The sequence below is a fragment of the Chelonus insularis genome, unplaced genomic scaffold (assembly GCF_013357705.1).
Source record: "Chelonus insularis isolate UGA/USDA-ARS -01 unplaced genomic scaffold, ASM1335770v1 contig_57_pilon, whole genome shotgun sequence".
Taxonomy (NCBI): domain Eukaryota; kingdom Metazoa; phylum Arthropoda; class Insecta; order Hymenoptera; family Braconidae; genus Chelonus; species Chelonus insularis.
In genome coordinates this window covers 586,077-604,680 of record NW_023276654.1, presented here as the reverse complement: position 1 = coordinate 604,680, position 18,604 = coordinate 586,077, and the positions used below count along the sequence as shown (strand labels likewise).

Genomic DNA, 18,604 nt, shown 5'->3' with positions numbered 1-18,604 from the left:
AACTGAATAAAATAATTCATGTACATAAAAAAAAACACGCGTAAATATACTTGCAATTACACTCACGTCTATTAATCTAATATTGTAAAGTTCTAAAATTAACACCATCTTTAATAGAATGTAAAACTTATGTTCAATGATTTCATGCCATGAATTATTGGAATAAAATATATATTAAAGCAAAATAGAAAATTATTTTATATTTTTTCAAACATCAAATTCTTCCTCATTCAATGAAAAATAATTATTAAAAATATTTTAGCAAAATACACCGCACTCAATTTTTTCAAATTCTTATTTATTCTGTAATCATATACAAGATATGTTTCTCAGTCTTGAAACCTATTTACCTTATCTATAATACTATTATCTTTTGTCATAGTTTATACAGATAGAAAACTACTTTTTTTCTACAAAATAAAAAAAGAAAACATATAAAGAAACTTAAAGTATTCAATCACATGAAAAATGAACAAAAAAAGAAATAACAAATTAATGGATATTTTTATTAATATCATCCTTTGTTTTATTAATATCATCACTTTGTTCTATTAAAAATTCTTCAAGACATACATCATCTAAAACAGCATTTCGTCGCCCTACAAAAATACAATAAATTATGTTACATTATCTACAATATTGTAGATATATATTAATCTATAAACTTTAACAAACTTACTTTCAATTTTATCTCTTGGTATATTTGATGAAAATAGTGTTGGAGCACTTGTCATTAGATTGGGCACAATATTTTCAATTTCCGGGTCAACATCAACCGTTGGAATTGGGGAACCACCACCTGTAGCCATACGAGCTTGTCTTTCCTTGGTCAAAGCATCTCTTTGATCTGACTTCAAATTGCTCCACCATTTTTTCAGTTGTTTGACAGTTCTCTAAAATGGTTAGATAGATAGAATGTTATTTTATTTCATGATTTAAATCTTGAATAGTAATAGTAATTACGAATACTTATTATCAAATTCTCACCTGAGTTGAAATAACTGATGAAGAATTATGTTCTTCATGAATTTCTCTCCAAGCTTCATCCTTATCTTTTAAAGTGGCACTGTCACTTTTTTTATTTTCAATGACATGTTTAAACTTTTTCAATATGTTTAAAAAAAAAAAGTTTTTCAACATCGTTATAATGTTTTTTTGCACTAGGCATTATAATAAAAAATCTTCTTATGTATTTTTTTATTAGAAACTGATGAAACTTGACGATGTATTTTTTCTCCAACGGGTATTGACATGAACGTAAATTGTACCTTATTTTTAAAATCATTTCTGATTGGCTCATTGAACGTAAAAAATACGGAACTAACCGAAGATAATATAAGAAATGCTCAAGCATTTCCTTCATTAAGAAATTCTCGAGCACCAATTACTCAAAAAAGTCCATCTCAAGTCATAATTGTGAATAAATAGTATCTTAAGTAGAATTCATTCCAATAAGGCACACTTATTCAAGAAATTCTTAAGTCCATTCTCAAGCCACGACTAATAAGAATTCCGGCCCATGTTTATTTATCTTAACTACATGCTTCGATCCGTAGACTTGGAATTGAGCTCGCTTGTTGAAATTCATACCTAGTAGAAATAATAATAATGGATGAATATGTGTATTTTAAGTTATTTTCAGGTATTCCATTAATTAATGTTCAATGTGTATCATCATATTCATTTATAATACTGCAATAGTCATCAAAGTGTAGGGCATGTAGTGTGACACACTACATTTACATCACGATATGTATTGTACATACACAGATACAAATTACTCACCAAAATGCAGGGCACCATCAGTTCTGGATACGGATTGAGCATTTTTTCAATATGAATGACTGAGGTCATCTGCGAGCATAATGCTGTCACCTATCAGAATTTTTTCAAACTAATTTTCCGGAGAATATCATCTGGAATACAATATTTCTAATTATTTCTAAATTATTCAATTTTATACTATGAATTGATTTTTTTGACATTCAGACAGGTGGCAAGGACTGACGCAAACACGAATTTTGGGCGAAAAACGTATAAAAATGGAATAATTAGTGATTTTTCATCTGAATGATGTAGCCGTAATCTTGGAATTTAAGCGTGGCAAGTCAATTCATAATTTTTTCATTATTCTTTCTAATTTTTTTAATAAAAATATTCACTATATACAAAAAATTGTTGTTTACGTCAGTCCGGCATTAATTCCTCTGTAATTTGGTACCTAATTTTATAGAAATAATCGTAAATTGGCAAAAAAATTAGAAATATCCCGATCCCATGTATTTGGATAGGGGGAATCAGTCGCCTTCCTGACTTCAGCCCAGCCTTAAGGGTTATAAACACTTTTTTTACTATAGCTATATGAACGTAGTTTTTTTTAAGCAATTTAGAAATATTTAGAAGTAGTTGAAATAATCCACGGGGATTTCCGGCACTTCGCCGGCAAACTCTATCCCTACCCTTCGTACTCAAGCCTGCATTATACAATTTATAAACATAAACATAGTGTCAGAGATGATGTGTTAGCTCTGTGAGTAGAACACCAAGCTTTCATTGTACCGATTAGGGTTCGATCCCAGTCATAGCCAATTTTTTTTTTCCTTTTTTTTTCATTAAAATTCTATATAAATACAATAGTTGGTTGTTTATATAAGTTCAGAATCAATTTCTATTGTCTTTCAAAGACAACACTTTCGGAAAAAGAGAATTCATAGTAACTCGTTCCTCACCCTCAGCTTATTTTCAGAAAAACAAGTTGTTTTCCGTAATTAATTGAAAGAATAATTTAATCAAATATATGAATTAATTTATAAGTATATAAAGTCACTTAAGCAAAAAAAAGAAAAAACAATTTGCCTATGACTGGGATCGAACCCTGCCCAGCAAAATAAAAGATTGGTGTTCTGACCACTGAGCTATTATGGTTTCAATAATATTAACGATGCTTGAAAATTATAAGCTGCAGGCTTGGGCACAGAGAGTGGGGGTAGAGCTTGCCGGTGAAGTGTCGGAACTCGCCGCGGATTGTTTCAACTATTTTTTATTGTTAATAAGTTGTTAAAAAAAGCTATTATCAATGTATTTGTACAAAAAAAGAGTTTATGGCTCTGTTCAAATATTTCCTCATTTGTCATCGATTAATTGAAAAATAATTTTACATAAAAATTGAAATTTAAAACTCATTTTTGGAATGATAAAACTGCAATTACATGCAATTTAAATAAAAAAAAATTTTTGCCGCAATTGGAATCGAACAACGTTCGGTAAAATAACTGTCGAACCTTCTGACTATAGAGCTAGAGTAGAACCAAGAAAAGAGTAGTTTGGTCGAAAAACTCGGCTTTTCCCCCACTTAAGAAAATTTGAGTGTCATCAGCATTTTGGCTATTTTCACGGCACCATAATAAATAATCCGCCGAAAAAAAATAGTCCCTCATTTATTTTTACTGATTATTTATATATTATTAGAAAATACAAAAATGTATAAAACTTTCATAATAAATCAAAAATATTGTTAATAAATAAAATTATGTTCAAAAGCCAATATTAAGTGATATTCATAAGGCTAAAATTGGACCTAAACATCAAGAAGTAATCATATTTGTTCGTGACGAGGTATTGCTGGTAAGATTGTAAATATGTAAATTTAAAACTAGATTTTTACGAGCAAGTTATATGGCTCCTTGTACAGAAATAAGACTTATGTATCTGCTAAATATGTTCCTGGAGACAAATTATCAGCATTAGTTTTTTAGTCACTTCAAAAATATTATTATAAAAAACCTTTACTTTGTAAAAAGAATCCTCATCTTCCAATAATCTTGAAGTTAATGAATGTATTAAAAGCATGAATTTTAAGAGATTTTGAAAAAAGCGATGGTATTAAAATACCATATAAAAATTGTCTTTTAAGGAAAGTTAGAGAGGATGAACCATAGACAGTGTTGCATGATCACCAGAAAATTAGAAGAATGTGGTATCGAACGGTATGATGAATTAATTATTGAAGCAAATGAAACTTGCTGAAACTGCAGATCTGAGACAAAATTTTAAAAAAATATACCTGAAAAATTTGACTTAGTTATTAATATAAGTATCATTACATAAAATAATTTATGCTTTTTTTAGATTACTAGTATAGCGAATACTCCAATATAAGAAATAGAAGTGAAAAAAGGCGCATAAGGAACAAATATACGGGCTGATCATGATCCAACAGAAAAATGGGTTCCAGCAGCAGATGATGTTTGGCCAATAGCATTTGAAGATGGTGTTGTCATCATATATAGGTTTGCATTTTTTTTGTATAATCATATATAGTCATAATTCTTTAAGATTGCTGTTTCATTGAAATAAATGAAATCAATTTTTTTTTCAACAGACCTGAAGATAACTCTTCAATCCTGAAAAAAAAGAAAATATAAGCTTTCAAATTCTCTTGATATGTCAAATCATCTTCGAGAGATGGAAATGAATCGAGCTTCTATACCAGATCCTACACTTCGAGCTCCAATATTGGACCATACACATCGAGTTCCAGCATCAGAAAATCGACATAGAGAACGAGCACTTAAAATTTATGTGAACAATAAACGATCTAACAATAAAACGTATGACAATCAGCTAGTGGATAGCTGATGATATTCTCGATAGTAATATTATTAAAATGAACGGGACAAATATAATGAACAAAAAATACAGATATTTTTAGTGTCTGATCCAAGATTAAAACTGTGAGCACAAGTTCACATCTATATTTATCGATTTATCTTTAAAATGTGTATAAATGTTAATAAAAAAAAATTTTAGTTCTACGTAGTTTCTCCACTCATTTTTATATATACTTCAAATTATATACTAAACGTTTTTAAATAATTCATAGTAGTAAAAACACTATGATTAATCATTGAAAATTAAATCATTATATTATTTTAAAATATTCTTATCTTGCATTTACTTTGCAATTATGCTAATAATCGTCATTTTTATCAATCAATTAAGCTTACATTACTGGTTACGAATAACAAAAAATATCGAATAATTTAATTTTATGATAAAAATAATAAAAAGTAAAAAAAATGTTTTTAAGGACTTTAGTCAAAATAGTTCTAATATTCATCCAGGTGTTAATGTCGTTCAAGAAAGAAGAACACAAATTAATAAATATCCTCGATATAGTAACAAAAATAAAATAGCTACAGATAAGCTGGTAGGCCAAACATAGTGGTAGGGCATTTAATGAACGATCATTTAGTTTTATTTAATCGTCAACTTCACAAATAAAATATCGTGACTCACATAGCCAAAGTCTTAGAACATAGAATATTCTGATGTAATAAATGCGTTTGTACACCTTTCAATGCAGACTTCGATGGCGACTAGATAAATTTACATTCATCACAAACAAAAAAAGCTTCATCTGAAGCTCTTGTTCGAATGAAAAATTAATTGAATCTGTCAATTCCTCAAAATGGAGAATTCCGAATAGCTGCAACATAAGATTTTATAACGAGGGGTCATCTACTTATTAAAAAACATACTTTCGTAAAGAAGACACAAGCTTGTCAAATAGCTTCTTGTTTATTAGCTGGATCTGATGCAAACATGGCAATAGATATCTTAACACTACCAATTAAAAAAACTGTGTAACTTATGGACTGGTCATCAAATTTTCAGTCTTTTTTTACGTCCAAATTTGTCTTATAAAATATTATTGAATTTAAAAACTAGAAGAACAGCATATGCTCATGCCAAAGAGCTTTTTATAAAATCTTATATCGTAATCATAAGATATCCTCCTTTATTATCCGGAAGGGTAGATAAATCTACTTTTAGTTCTGGATAAAAACAAAATATTTTGTACATTGTTCTGTGCGACTAATAATTAATTATACATTATTTCCATGAACTTTGAGTTTTATATTCATATGAATTTATGTAGAACATAGATGGTTCATTTCGAATTAGCGCCCTTAAAAGCCCGCCTTTTCAGAAGACAACGTGACAGATTGTTCTCCTTCTCTCTCTAACCTTTGTGTTCCTTCTCAAAATCTACGGACCTTTCATATTTTTCGTGGGTCATATTTGTCGCAAGTTGTACCGGCCGATGGTAAAAAATAGCTAGAAAAATAAACACAAGATGTCAGCCATTACTTATTTCGTTGTTGATGAGTGTTTATGAAAGTGCAAATTTTAAAATGCGATATATTAAAGTGGATTCAACCCCGAAAAAACATCGAGAACGTTATCAGTGGTATAAAGATCTCAAAGATAAGCGAGGTCGTTCTTTTAATAGGCAGACTCAAGCTTTAATATGCCATACATATGAATTCTGTCAAGAAGAGGCTAAAGAAAACGCTCCCATTGTTCCTTTCTGTGATGTTAAGTAAGCTTTTTGTTTACATATTTTCTCATTTACACTTAATCAAGTATGATAAGAAGAAATATTTTTTTACAGAGGCCGAACAGCCGCTATCTTACAAATTTCGAAATCTAGCGTCATAAAATATGTAAGAATAGGTGAAGAAAGTGGAATTTTTGAAACGCCTGGAAAGTGTAGACCACATGCTAAACGATTGCGTACAGTTTGTACTGAAACAAAAGAATCCATCCGAAACATAATTTATGTAGTGTCTAGCAAAGGTAAGTTTAATGGAAAAGCATGTAATTGAAATCGTGTTTAATTATTTTGAACAATAGTTGCTAATGTAGTGTTCCATCTATTTTCAGGTATTTCTTTAAGTCTCCAGAAAATCTATAAGCTCGTGCAACAGTAAGTTCGATCATTATTAATTAATTTCAATGTATTTCTAATGGGAATATGTCTAAGAACTTTCTTTGTAATCTTTTCTATTAACTTTGTAGAGACTCGAAGATAGATTTTTGCGGACACAAGGAAACTTTTAGAAAGGTCCTGAAAGATATTGGGTTTTCGTATGAGAAAAAAAATGGTTCTAAATTTCTCATTGAAGAACCGAGTATTGTTGTGAAATGAAAAAAGTTTCTGGCAGCGTACGTCCAAAATTATATGGAAAAAGACCCGTCAAAGAAGTTATATAACGTTTTCCAAGACGAAACTTGGACCTTCAAGAACGGAACTAATACCACATGTAATTGGCAAGACAGTGATCGCCGTAGTTGTTCACGTCGGAAAACTGCAACTGGACAGCGATACATCATTTGTCATGCAGGTGGTCAGGATGGTTTTGTGCCCAACGCATCGTTCATTTATGCCACTAATGCCAAATCTGTTCCTGGTGACGATTACCATGGCCAAATGAACAGTAGTATATTTCAGGCTTGGTTTGCAAATCACCTCTTACCTAATTTGACGAAACCATCACAAATAATTATGGACAATGCATCATACCACAGTGTCACGGTACGTCAAATAACCACATACAATAATGTAATATTGTCAATAATAAATGAAGTAACATTTGTATTATTTTTCCAGAGAAACCGCCAACCTGCAAGTCATTGGCGAAAATCTTAAGTCAAAGAATGGCTAGATGTACGACATATTCCATTCGATCGACAAGAGAATAAGAAAAAATTACTCGCTTTATGTAAAGCGCACAAGGAAGCTCCCATCTATGAGTTGGCAAAAATCATAGAAAAATATAATATGCCTCATCAAATTTTGTTTCTACCCCCTTATCATTGCTTCTATAACCCCATAGAGATGGTATGGGGCATTGCAAAAAACAAATTTGATAACATGATTGGTAAAGACGGCGATTTCTCTAAAGCAGCAGTCCAGGCAACCTGGAAAGAAGCCATTGATCATGTCACACCACAAATGTGGTATAATACAGTGAAGAAGGTAGAAGCCAGAATTCTCAGTGACTATTTTCGAGAGGTGTACTCGGGTCAACCATCGTGCGCATCATTACCATCACCAACAGCATTATCCTCATCATCAGCTTCACTTGAGAAAGATTTAGACTGGGAAACAGATGATGAGATACCAGAATCGCCATCAAATTCTTTAAGAAAGGTTTCTCGGAAGCTATCTTTTGATGACCCGAAGATGGTAACTCGCAGATTTTGCCAAAACTTTGATTGAAATACCTGACATGATAATGAAGCTAAATAATGATAGTATCTATTCTTTTAGGACACTGAAGAAGATATAGACGCGATACATAAATCATCAAAACCGTTTACTATGGTTATTGAATCAGTCAACGCGGTGAAAACCATCATCGAGAGAGACCAAGACACTGCGTCTATCTCTTTGGCTTCTTATAAGGTAAATATATTGATTATTATCTACATAAAATAAGATTTCAAACAGTCTACTAGTGATAGTAATGTTATGTTCTTTTATAGGAAATGTTAGAGCAATACCAGACCTAATACATACAACCATCGTCAATAAACGCATTTCAACACATAGCCTCTTAACTATATGTAGTGATGCATGGTTGACTGATGAGGTTCGCAGATATTAAGATAAAATTGACTATGGCATCATGATCATGATATTGGAATTAATAACTAATCTTTATTTACAGGTAATAAATGTGTATTTCCAGCTCATAAAAAAACAGTCTACGATGGATATACATGTTTTCAACACGTTCTTCTTCGCGGCTTTGTGTGATGGAGACTACAAAAGAGTCGAAAGATGGACGAGAAAGGTAGTTATTGGTTGATTTTTTAAAAATCATTATTCATATAGACTTTGATGTATAGTACTTTTTTAACAATTTATTTTTTGCTAAGGTTGATATATTTGCAAAGGAACTCGTCCTTATACCAATACACCTTACTTCCCATTGGTGTTTGTGCTGTATTCAATGTTCAGAAGAAACTATCGTTGTGTATGACAGCCTATACACGCATAGCAATGAATTCTTGAAAGTAAGTATGAAAAATGTGTAATATATTACATATGTTACTCAAACATATTGTAATCATGTATATTAGAAATGTATACGATTATATTTTTCTTGCTGTTATTAGGTTTTTCATAATTATATAGTTGAGGAGCATGGAAGCAAAAAAGGAAGCCCATTGGATGAATCAAAATGGAAAATATATCAACAAAAAGAATGTACAAAAAGTCATATTTATTATTATTTCAAATTCTTTGTCATCTGCTTCCTAATTATGATGTAATTGATATTTCCTAATGAACTAGGATGTGCTCCAACAACGAAATGGACGTGATTGTGGGGTTTTCATATGTGCGTATGCCTTAAAATTAAGTCATGGAGAGAATTTTGATTTCACCCAGAATGACATGGACGGCTTCCGTCTTGAAATATTAGAAAATATTCTCTCGAACATTATTAGCACATCGATAGAAGAAACATTGCCAGCAATACAACCACCAAATAGTTTATTACATCAAAAAGCATCTTCGAATTTCATAAAAGAAGCCATCAACATTGAAGGTGCATATCTGTTACAATCTGCCAATTTCCATCAAGGAAGTGAAAAGATATTTTCACATAATAACAGAAATGCACAGTGTACAGGAATATGTGCGTATGCATTATGCCGGCTTTCGTCGTATGGAAATAATTATACCACTATATCACCTGAAATATTAGACGAAATTTTGATAGAAGGCGACAAATATTATTGTCAATGTCTAAGTCAACGTAAGACGTCCATTAATACCAATTTTCTTAATGTTGAAGAACTCCAGCCAATATTCTTTGGTCATTATGAAGTCGTTATTACTATCCACGACATTGGGTATGGAAAATGGAATGACAGATTCGTACTCAACAACATCATTGCAGCTATTGATAGCTGTGTTTCAAGAGAATTAAAAGAAACAACAATAAATAACGGATACCTATTCATCGGTTTGAACAAAACTATCGGCTTCAAAATTTTTTTTGATGGTAACAAAAATACATCATTTATTATGTTCAATTCGCACAGTATTGACAAACACAATCAATACTGCAATGATGGTCGAGCGAAACTACTTCACTGCAACAACAGTAAATCACTTGCTAAATTATTAACAGTTGATTCTAACCCTTCTGAGACGTATTGGCAAATTTGTGAACTAATTTTCATGAATTATATTAATGACGGAAGCTGATGAAAAAAGTTGATATAGTTGCTACGCTCAATGGAATTAGGAAAAAATTGGACGGTAAATAATGGCGAAGACTTTTGTAGTGAGGAAGAATGCTCAATAAGCACGTTAACATTGTGGTTCATGTCATTGAAGTTTAGGTTTTCGTGAACCTACAAATGCGGATTTTCATGGTGGTGGTGGAGTAACTTCAACAGACTCAGATAAATCACCATGCTTATATTATTAGGCTCATCTCGTTATGCAACACCAGAATTTTTATCGCCTATTGCCCAATATTCTATAGCTCCTTATATCAATCAATCACCAGTTCCACTTCTGGGTTTCAATGAAGATAATATTTTCATGCCTACATCCAGCACAGCTCATCATCCAACTTCGCTTATTTCACCTGGAACTAAATGGAAACATTCTCCAATACCTCAGTCTAATTCAAATGAACAATTTCAACAAGTTATTAAACCAGAACCAAATCGTATGGTGTGATCAAAAAGTGGGACTGATGTACCAGTACCAGGACATAGTATCCAAAATGACAAGTATCGGCAAGGCACTATGATGAATCATTTAGAACAGATGCAACAACAATTACATCAGTCAACATGCCAGTCGTTGCAATCAATCATGATACCATCATCCATTCACACTGATAAAACTGTAGTTATGACAAAGGTAAGATTATCGTAATATTGTTAACAGTAAGATAATTCATTTACCATTGATACTACGTAAATCACTTACTAAATTCGTTTTATACGTCATAGCAAACAAATAAAATTGGGCTTCATGGGTCGAGACACGATGATTTATAAATGAATTAGCCGCTATCAACAAGTGTCGTTATAACAGCAACAAATACGTCAGAACCTACTAGTGTCTACCAATATATAATTGTACAACCCAGTCATGTTATTCAAGTACCAAAGTCTTTACCTCATGCTACTGAGGATAATGCTAAAAGCAACGGAGTTGTGTCTAAGTATTGGATACATTTTATTATTTTTGTAAATAGATTGTATTTATTTAATTAATATTTTAAATTGCCTTAATGATGGGTTTTTTTGCATGTGCAGTTTAATAACGTAAATATATTGTAATATTTATTTATACTTGATAAACATAAATTACATATTAGAGTTATCGAACATTATTTAATTATAAAACAAAAATTCGTCTATGCATGTTGTCAATAAATTTTATGACTAAATGGAAAGGATTCCACAGATGACAGTCACAAAGTATCTTCTGGATACCCGTCTCACCCTCCGCTATTACACAGTAATGCAGTACGCAATTGGAAAAAAAGTATGAATCTCATCTTTGATGTATACAATCAAAGTAATGAATGCTTATTGAAGATTTTACTATACCAGTGATATAATTCATTTAATAATCTAAGATGTTTCTTAATATAATTTTTTAATAATCACTGTGCACGTTATACTGTTGCTGAATACTTAACTTCCTTGCCACATTAATTTCGTCTTTTGTACTAATCATTCTTTTTTAGCAATTTAACATCTACTTTAATGGGGTTATTACTCATCATAATAACATTTTAATTGATAATCTATTTATTGATACATTTTTATAATTAACATATAATTTTTTAATTTTTATTAGTTCAATGATATTGAGTCTTTTCCACTGTTTTGTCTCAATGATGAGTTATATTTTTCAATATTTGTAAATAACAATGTATCTGAAACTTTTTTTATTGAGCGAGATATATTGGCTTGCGATTCTTTGTTATTGATTGAAAATAACTTCTGTATTGTTACTTGGATACTACAAAAGAATTCATATAACTGAATTTTCTCAATTTCATAGAAATTTTTCAATGTCAATTGTGGGATTTTACATGATTCTCCATACTTAATTTTCTAATTGTTTTCAAATTTAACATTTGCAATTGGTATTTTTAGGATTAAAATGTAATAAATAAAAGATATTTTATCATTTTTGGCGATAAAGTAACGAAAAAAGCTCGATATTTCTCAGATGTATAGCAGTGTTTCCTGTTTACTGTCTATCATCTTCATCTTTAATTTGAATAAAAAATCTATGATTAAATTGCTATTTCTACTCTACGCTACTAACCACATTTCATAATGATTAACCCCGAAATTTTATTGCAGCTTCTTCCTACCAGACAACCGTGGTGGTAGACTAGCCTGAAGAAAGTCCACCACCATCAGCATTGAGTCCGCCTCTTAGTGCTCCACCTATACTACTTAGTACTGGAAATTCAGGTGAAGAACAACAACTTACGTGTCCTGTACCAGATCCAATAACTCCGGTTAGGAAAGAAGATGGTGATGTTTTTGATAGTACTGAACCAACTACTCGTGCTGAAGTAGATAATAATTCAAATAAACGTCGTAGTCAATCTTTTACTTCTTTACATACTGAAGAACCTCAAAGTCCATTAAAAGTAAGTCAATTCCGAAATTTCGTGAAATCGATTTCACTGTAAGTTGAAAAAAATTTATTATAAATATCATTATTTTTATTTTTACAAACTAAAGATCGTATAAGACATCCTGTGAATGCATTCATGATATTTTCAAAGCGCCATCGAGCAGTTGAACATCAGAGACACCCTAATTAAGACAATCGAATTGTTTCAAAGATTCTTGGTGAATGGTGGTATACACTGGGAGCTGAAGAAAAACAAAAATATTATGATTTGGCATTAGAAGTAAAGAAGCTCATGTTAAAGCTCATCCAGATTGAAAGCGGTGTAGTAAAGATAGACGAAAATCATCAACAACAAGTTTTAAAGGAAATGAAACTAGATCTAAATTAAACAGTACCGGTGAGGAAACTAATACTGGTAGTCCACCCAGTGTAGATGTACCATTAACTCCACATGCCACTGATGAAATTTATGTTTCTGTTGCAGCAGTTTATAATGAAACAACAAATATGAAGGTAAATAAATCTATTTAAATTTTAGAAATTTTTTTTTTTCTTTTAACATAATACTCATTGTTTATTATATAATAGAGTAACATCAATTAGACAATTGTATCTCAATAAGTACACTAACATCAAATACAGACCGATAACTCTGATACGGTGACATAAGAAAAGGACGGTAATGCATCTGATGTCGATTAATTAATCGAGATATTCACCTACTAGCGGTCAAAATCGAGAAGGTTTGCATATTACTTCAGAAATCAATTAAAGGTTATTATATTTTCATTGATATCAATGAAGTGTCAAATTTTTATTGTTAAATAAGTATATTATGGATATCTTTTAATTCAATAGGTACTGAAACTATGGATAATGGATAAAGGAAGCACTGTATCAGTATTATCTACTTATCCTTATCACAATCCTGTAAATCCTACTGAAATTTTCTACACAGTATAGTGTGAACAATTTAGTGTCAAATGTTTACAATGGAAATGGTAGAAATGTGTCTAAATTTATGTCTGCATCTGTTTTACACGCGGTAAGGGCTAAAATAAATAACATTAAATCGAAATTTTTTTTCTCGAAATAACTTTACAAAAGAAAATAACGATTTTAGTTTCCAATTTGTTAAACAATAATTTTGTCAATACAAGTCAGATTATATTTAGTAATATAAGTAACAAAAATAAAACCAATACTAACAGATTGGATCTAAACTGATGATGGCTGTGCTCAAGCAACAGCTTTTGCAGACTTCAAGTACTACCCATCGTCCCTAAATATCAATCGCTTCCTATCAACCCCCGCTTACTCTTAGAGTTCTCAATAATAATTTGGTGGCATTTTCACAGCAGCCACAAGACTCCTAGTATCTCGAACCAAATTCTCAACATCAATGTATTTTTATGCCTGGTTTGCAGATTCCTATTGCTAGTAAGAATAATATGATTTTTTTAAAATTCAATTATAATTGTCAAAAAGTTGAAAAAATTAAATTCCGTTTTATTATTTTTTCTTTTAGATGTCGGAGCTTCAAATGTATCACTACAAAATTTTGTTACTACTAGTAAAGTAGAAACGCCAAGTGTTATCGTGACAAAAACTCACGTCAATGTTAATTCTAATCCTTCCAATCCACCACCGACTAATAATCGTGAAATTGGTCATTCAATTACACGACAGAATCAGAAAAAAAAGAAAATTTGTCATCAACAAATCATCTTCAATATTGTGGTAAGTATCTAATATTTATGTTGTTTTTCATACAGAAATGGTGACGAAATACAATTATTTTTAATAAGTAATAATCTAAGAGTAGAACAAGTAAGAAAGAAAAGACGCCATATACTCCTCACACACCTCATACATTCCATACTACAATCAGTCAGAGTGGCAATCATTCAACACCATGTATTTCCTTTACAATGAAGGGACCTATTGTTAGAAATAATTACACTAGTCAAATTAAAGGTACATTTATGCTTGCCCCAACACCTTCTCAACTTGGTCGTGCTCCGTTCCAACGAAGACAGTCATTAGGTAACTTGTATTATTAATTTTAAATTGATTATTATAAAATCAATTTCTTAGAATTATTCCATAAATTATTGTTCATTATTGAGCCGCCATGGCTCCGCCTGTATCATGTGCAGAACATGCATCTACATCTCAACTTTTTGACAATCGGCAAAAAAATACAACTAATCTAGAAACACAGCAACAAGATAACTTCAATGAATCTCTTCCATCTCCTTCACCATCTAACAAAAAAGGAACATTTTTTAAGAAGAGCGTTAGTGATGGGATGGATAGGTAATTCGCTATATTCTTGAATAATTTATCGTTTATTGATTGTTGTGCAATAAAATAATATCGTTTTAAATTGTAATTGATAGAGTTCCTGAACAAGTGAAGTTTCAAGTAAAATTTTCTTCATGACCTGAATTTAAACCCGAGGATATATAGAGTCCTAATTCAATGACTATTAATACACCTGCAGGATCTACTGTTCATACTCTGGCAACAGATAATCTTCATTCATCAAGCATATCTTCTTTACAGAAATTCTGTAAAAAATCGGGTCAAGGTTCTCATCGTTCATCTGGTAAATAATTAATACTAGAAAATAATAAATTCAGAATTGCAAGTTATTAAATTCGTTGTTTTTATTGAAATAGTTTATGCAGAATATATTGAGTCTGCTATTCCTAAATTGACTACCAGTGTTCAATTAACTGGGAATATATACTTTAGTCCAGACTTCAATGTCGAAGCATTTGGATTAAATCCTGAATTAAGTAGTGATTCATTAGCTACTCTATCATCTGCAAAATCTCGTATGGAAGCACATTTTCAAACTGACAGGGGACAATTAAGAACCGAACGTGAAGAGGTATGCTATGAATAATTGTAAATTGTTTTGAAATATTTTAATCATTTTTTGTTTTAGTGTGATAAGGTTATAAAAGACTTAACAGATAAATTGAAACAAACTCAACAATATGTGAATTCAGAAATAGAACATATCAAATACAAACTTATTATGGAACATCATGACAGAGAAAAAGAGGAAGCAGATAATTTAGCCATCATCAAGTAATGTATTAAAGAAGGCATGATTTCATCGAAATATTAAAAAATGTAAGTAATTTTATATTTTAGAGAATTACAAAAACTCGTAGTAAATGAAAGACGTACCAAACAATCATTAGAGTATCAACTGAAGAAATTAATAAAACAATCTAATAATAAAACTACAAGTAAAATACTTGAAGCTGAGCTTGAAACAGTAAATAATAAATTAAAAGAAGCTGATTTATGAAGAACGAAAAAGAGTAATAGCAGCTGAACAACTAGCAAAAGTTTTAAAAATGGTGAATGAAGAAATTAAAACTTTGAAGTCTTCTATTCGTGCAATGTTAATGAATAAAGATAATTTACTTTTTAATTTTGATAAATCATCAGTAGAATCGGAAAAATCCTCCAAATCAATGACAGACTTTGTATCGGCAATGCTCGTAGTTGACAGCAGTCCACTACCATTGTTACATTTTGCTCAAGAACTAGCAAGACGCGAAATTCAAGTAACAGGATTGAGAAAACAAGATACTGAATGAGAAAATACATTGAGAGAAAATCAGCAAACTCTGTTGATTATTACCCAACGTCATGCTGACGAAATTCAAACTTCAGAAGCTAAAATTTTTCGGTTAGTATTAAATAGTATGATATATTAATAAGACAATTAAAGAACAGTGAGACTAAATGATTCCTCTTCTTTTATTCTAGATTAGAAGCTTGTAAATTTCGAGAAACAATTTATAAACTTAAATATGATCAATAAAATATAATAAAATAAAATATCATCTTGGCAAGTAAAAAATTGTAATTTTCAAAACTATTCAACTTATCATAAAAAAAAAAAACGAACATAATCTCATTGTATTAAAGTATATATTATTTAGTTAATATTTATTGCTGTCATAGTTCATGAAAGAATTATTTAGTCGAAGAAAAAAAAATTATATGAAATGAACACAACGACATTCGTGTTTATGGTATTTTATTAGAGTCTAATAATATAGATAAAATGTTTATAATAATTAAAAAAAAATTAATAATTTAAAACTACTCCTTTCTTCAACATACGTCTATCAATAAATTCATCAAAATATATTTTTATATGTAAATTTAATTAAACTTTTACTATTACAGTTTTTTGAAACGCGCGCTGGCGGAATAATTCATTTATAAAAGTAGTTCACTGCAGACGGGACTTTAGTCACTGTGAATAGAGTGGGGATACAGCCGAAGTTTTCCGACCAAACTACTCTTTTCTTAGTTCTACTTTATTATAAATTTATTTACAAAGAAATAATATATAGAAATACCTTTGAAATTAGATATTAAATTATTATATATAAATGATTTAATTATTATACATGTTTAAACAATTATTAATTGAAGTTATTCTACTAATAATAATAATAATAGAGAAAAGAAAAGAATGAAGAAAAAAAAAGAAGATTTGAATACCCGAGACTCACTGCCGGAGTCGGGAGCTTTACCGCTGAGCTACGAAGCATACAGGAACTTATTTACTATAACTTAATTTTAAGTTGTGAAAGGGAGGTGGCTTGCCCTTCTCCAATTGCCAATTCTCCCTCTACGGTAGTGACGCTTGCGCACAACAGTTCAAATGAAAAGAAAGAGACAGACATATTCATTTTCTGTCTCACTTCATAGGTCACGCGCCCACTTACGGGAACTAGCAATATAGGAGTATTAGATATATGACAAGGAGTCCAATCTTTGTATATAGAAGTTGTGCCAGAAATTTGAAAAAATAAGGTCAGCGCGCAGAGAGCGCTGTGTTCGCTAAGTCCCAAGAGTGAGGGGGAAATTCCTGGTATGTTCGAACGTCAAATGAATAATAAAACAGCAAATTTAAATAAATTAAAGCAAAAACAGTTTAACTCCATCAAGAATGGATAAGTACTTCTATAAATACTACAATAATGATAATTTGGGCTTAAAAAAAAGAATACAGATATTTTTATGACTAATAATAATTCTTGACAACTCCAAGAGTATTTCTTGCAATTTTCATCTAAGTTGAAAAATTCTGTTTTCGTGATATAGGTAACTAAACTAATATATAAAGATCAAAATAATACAAATATGAATTCAAATAAATTTTTTTAAATCAATTTTCCATGTAAGTAAAGTTTTGGACATAGATAAAATCGATATGCTATACTATTTACTGTTCAACTGAAATTTGTTTTCATATTCGATTAATTCGATTCAATTAGATTCTCAAATTTTTTCTAATGCTATGTCATTATCCAAATTGTCATTAAATAAAACTATCAATAGTAGAAACTTCTTATCTGTTTGAACCTTTTTATGGTCTGAAAGCTCATTTTATAGAAAGAAAGAAACAACAAAAGAATATGAATGAAGAAGCTTTTTATTTATTAAATTTACTTATTACGTATCACTTTTAAATTTTTATAGTCTCTATTGTATATATTATTCATACATTCTATGAACTATGTACTTAAATTTTAAACGTCTCATTAGGAAGTTATTGTAATTGGGTCGATTGGTGAAATTTGAATTTTCATTAAATCTCCACGTTTCAAGATATTTGCAAGCATAGTGATATATTTTTAGAATGATGTGTCCGTATGTATGTATGTATGTATGTATGTATGTATGTGCGGACGTCAGCATTTTTTCGTTTTCGATATTTCAAGAACAAATTGAGATATCGACTTCAACCAAAATTAATTCGAAAGATATTATTATAAAGAAGACCTGAAAGAAATTTGAACGAATTCGATCGAGCCGTTTTTTTTTTAATAACAAAATAACTAATTACAACATGAAAAGATTAGCTATTTAAAATACTTTAAAGCCAAACAATAACAATTCTATTTGAAAATTAAGTCGATATTAACTAGACATTATTGTTCACAACCAAATATGACACTTAACAATTACACATTGTTTATAACAATATGAATTTGTTATAAACAATTCCTAATGGGAAGTTTGTTGTGTTAGCACAAAGTGTGCTCAGACCTATTTTTTTTTTTATTTCAT

The 18,604-nt window shown here is 30.4% G+C and overlaps 2 protein-coding genes and 1 pseudogene across 2 annotated transcripts in view; 2 read left to right on the top strand and 1 right to left on the bottom strand.

Annotated features, from left to right (window-relative positions):
* LOC118070375 (uncharacterized) overlaps nucleotides 1-18,604 on the top strand; it is a 97,895-nt gene that overhangs the window by 26,739 nt on the left and 52,552 nt on the right. The window lies entirely within an intron of this gene.
* LOC118070382 (uncharacterized) lies at nucleotides 486-1,476 on the bottom strand. Its single transcript, XM_035088959.1, has 3 exons — nucleotides 988-1,476; nucleotides 680-893; nucleotides 486-599 (listed from the first exon to the last, which is right to left on the bottom strand). The coding sequence occupies exons 1-3, from the start codon at nucleotides 1,138-1,140 to the stop codon at nucleotides 493-495; spliced, it is 474 nt and encodes a 157-aa protein (XP_034944850.1). The 5' UTR covers nucleotides 1,141-1,476; the 3' UTR covers nucleotides 486-492.
* Nucleotides 9,661-15,815, top strand: LOC118070403 (uncharacterized; annotated as a pseudogene).

Coding starts and splice junctions, on each gene's coding strand:
- LOC118070382 (XM_035088959.1), bottom strand. CDS start 1,140: ATGTTGAAAAACTTTTTTTTTTTAAACATATTGAAAAAGTTTAAACAT. Junction 894..987: donor CATCAGTTATTTCAACTCAG/GTGAGAATTTGA, acceptor TAACCATTTTAG/AGAACTGTCAAACAACTGAA. Junction 600..679: donor ACCAAGAGATAAAATTGAAA/GTAAGTTTGTTA, acceptor GTATTTTTGTAG/GGCGACGAAATGCTGTTTTA.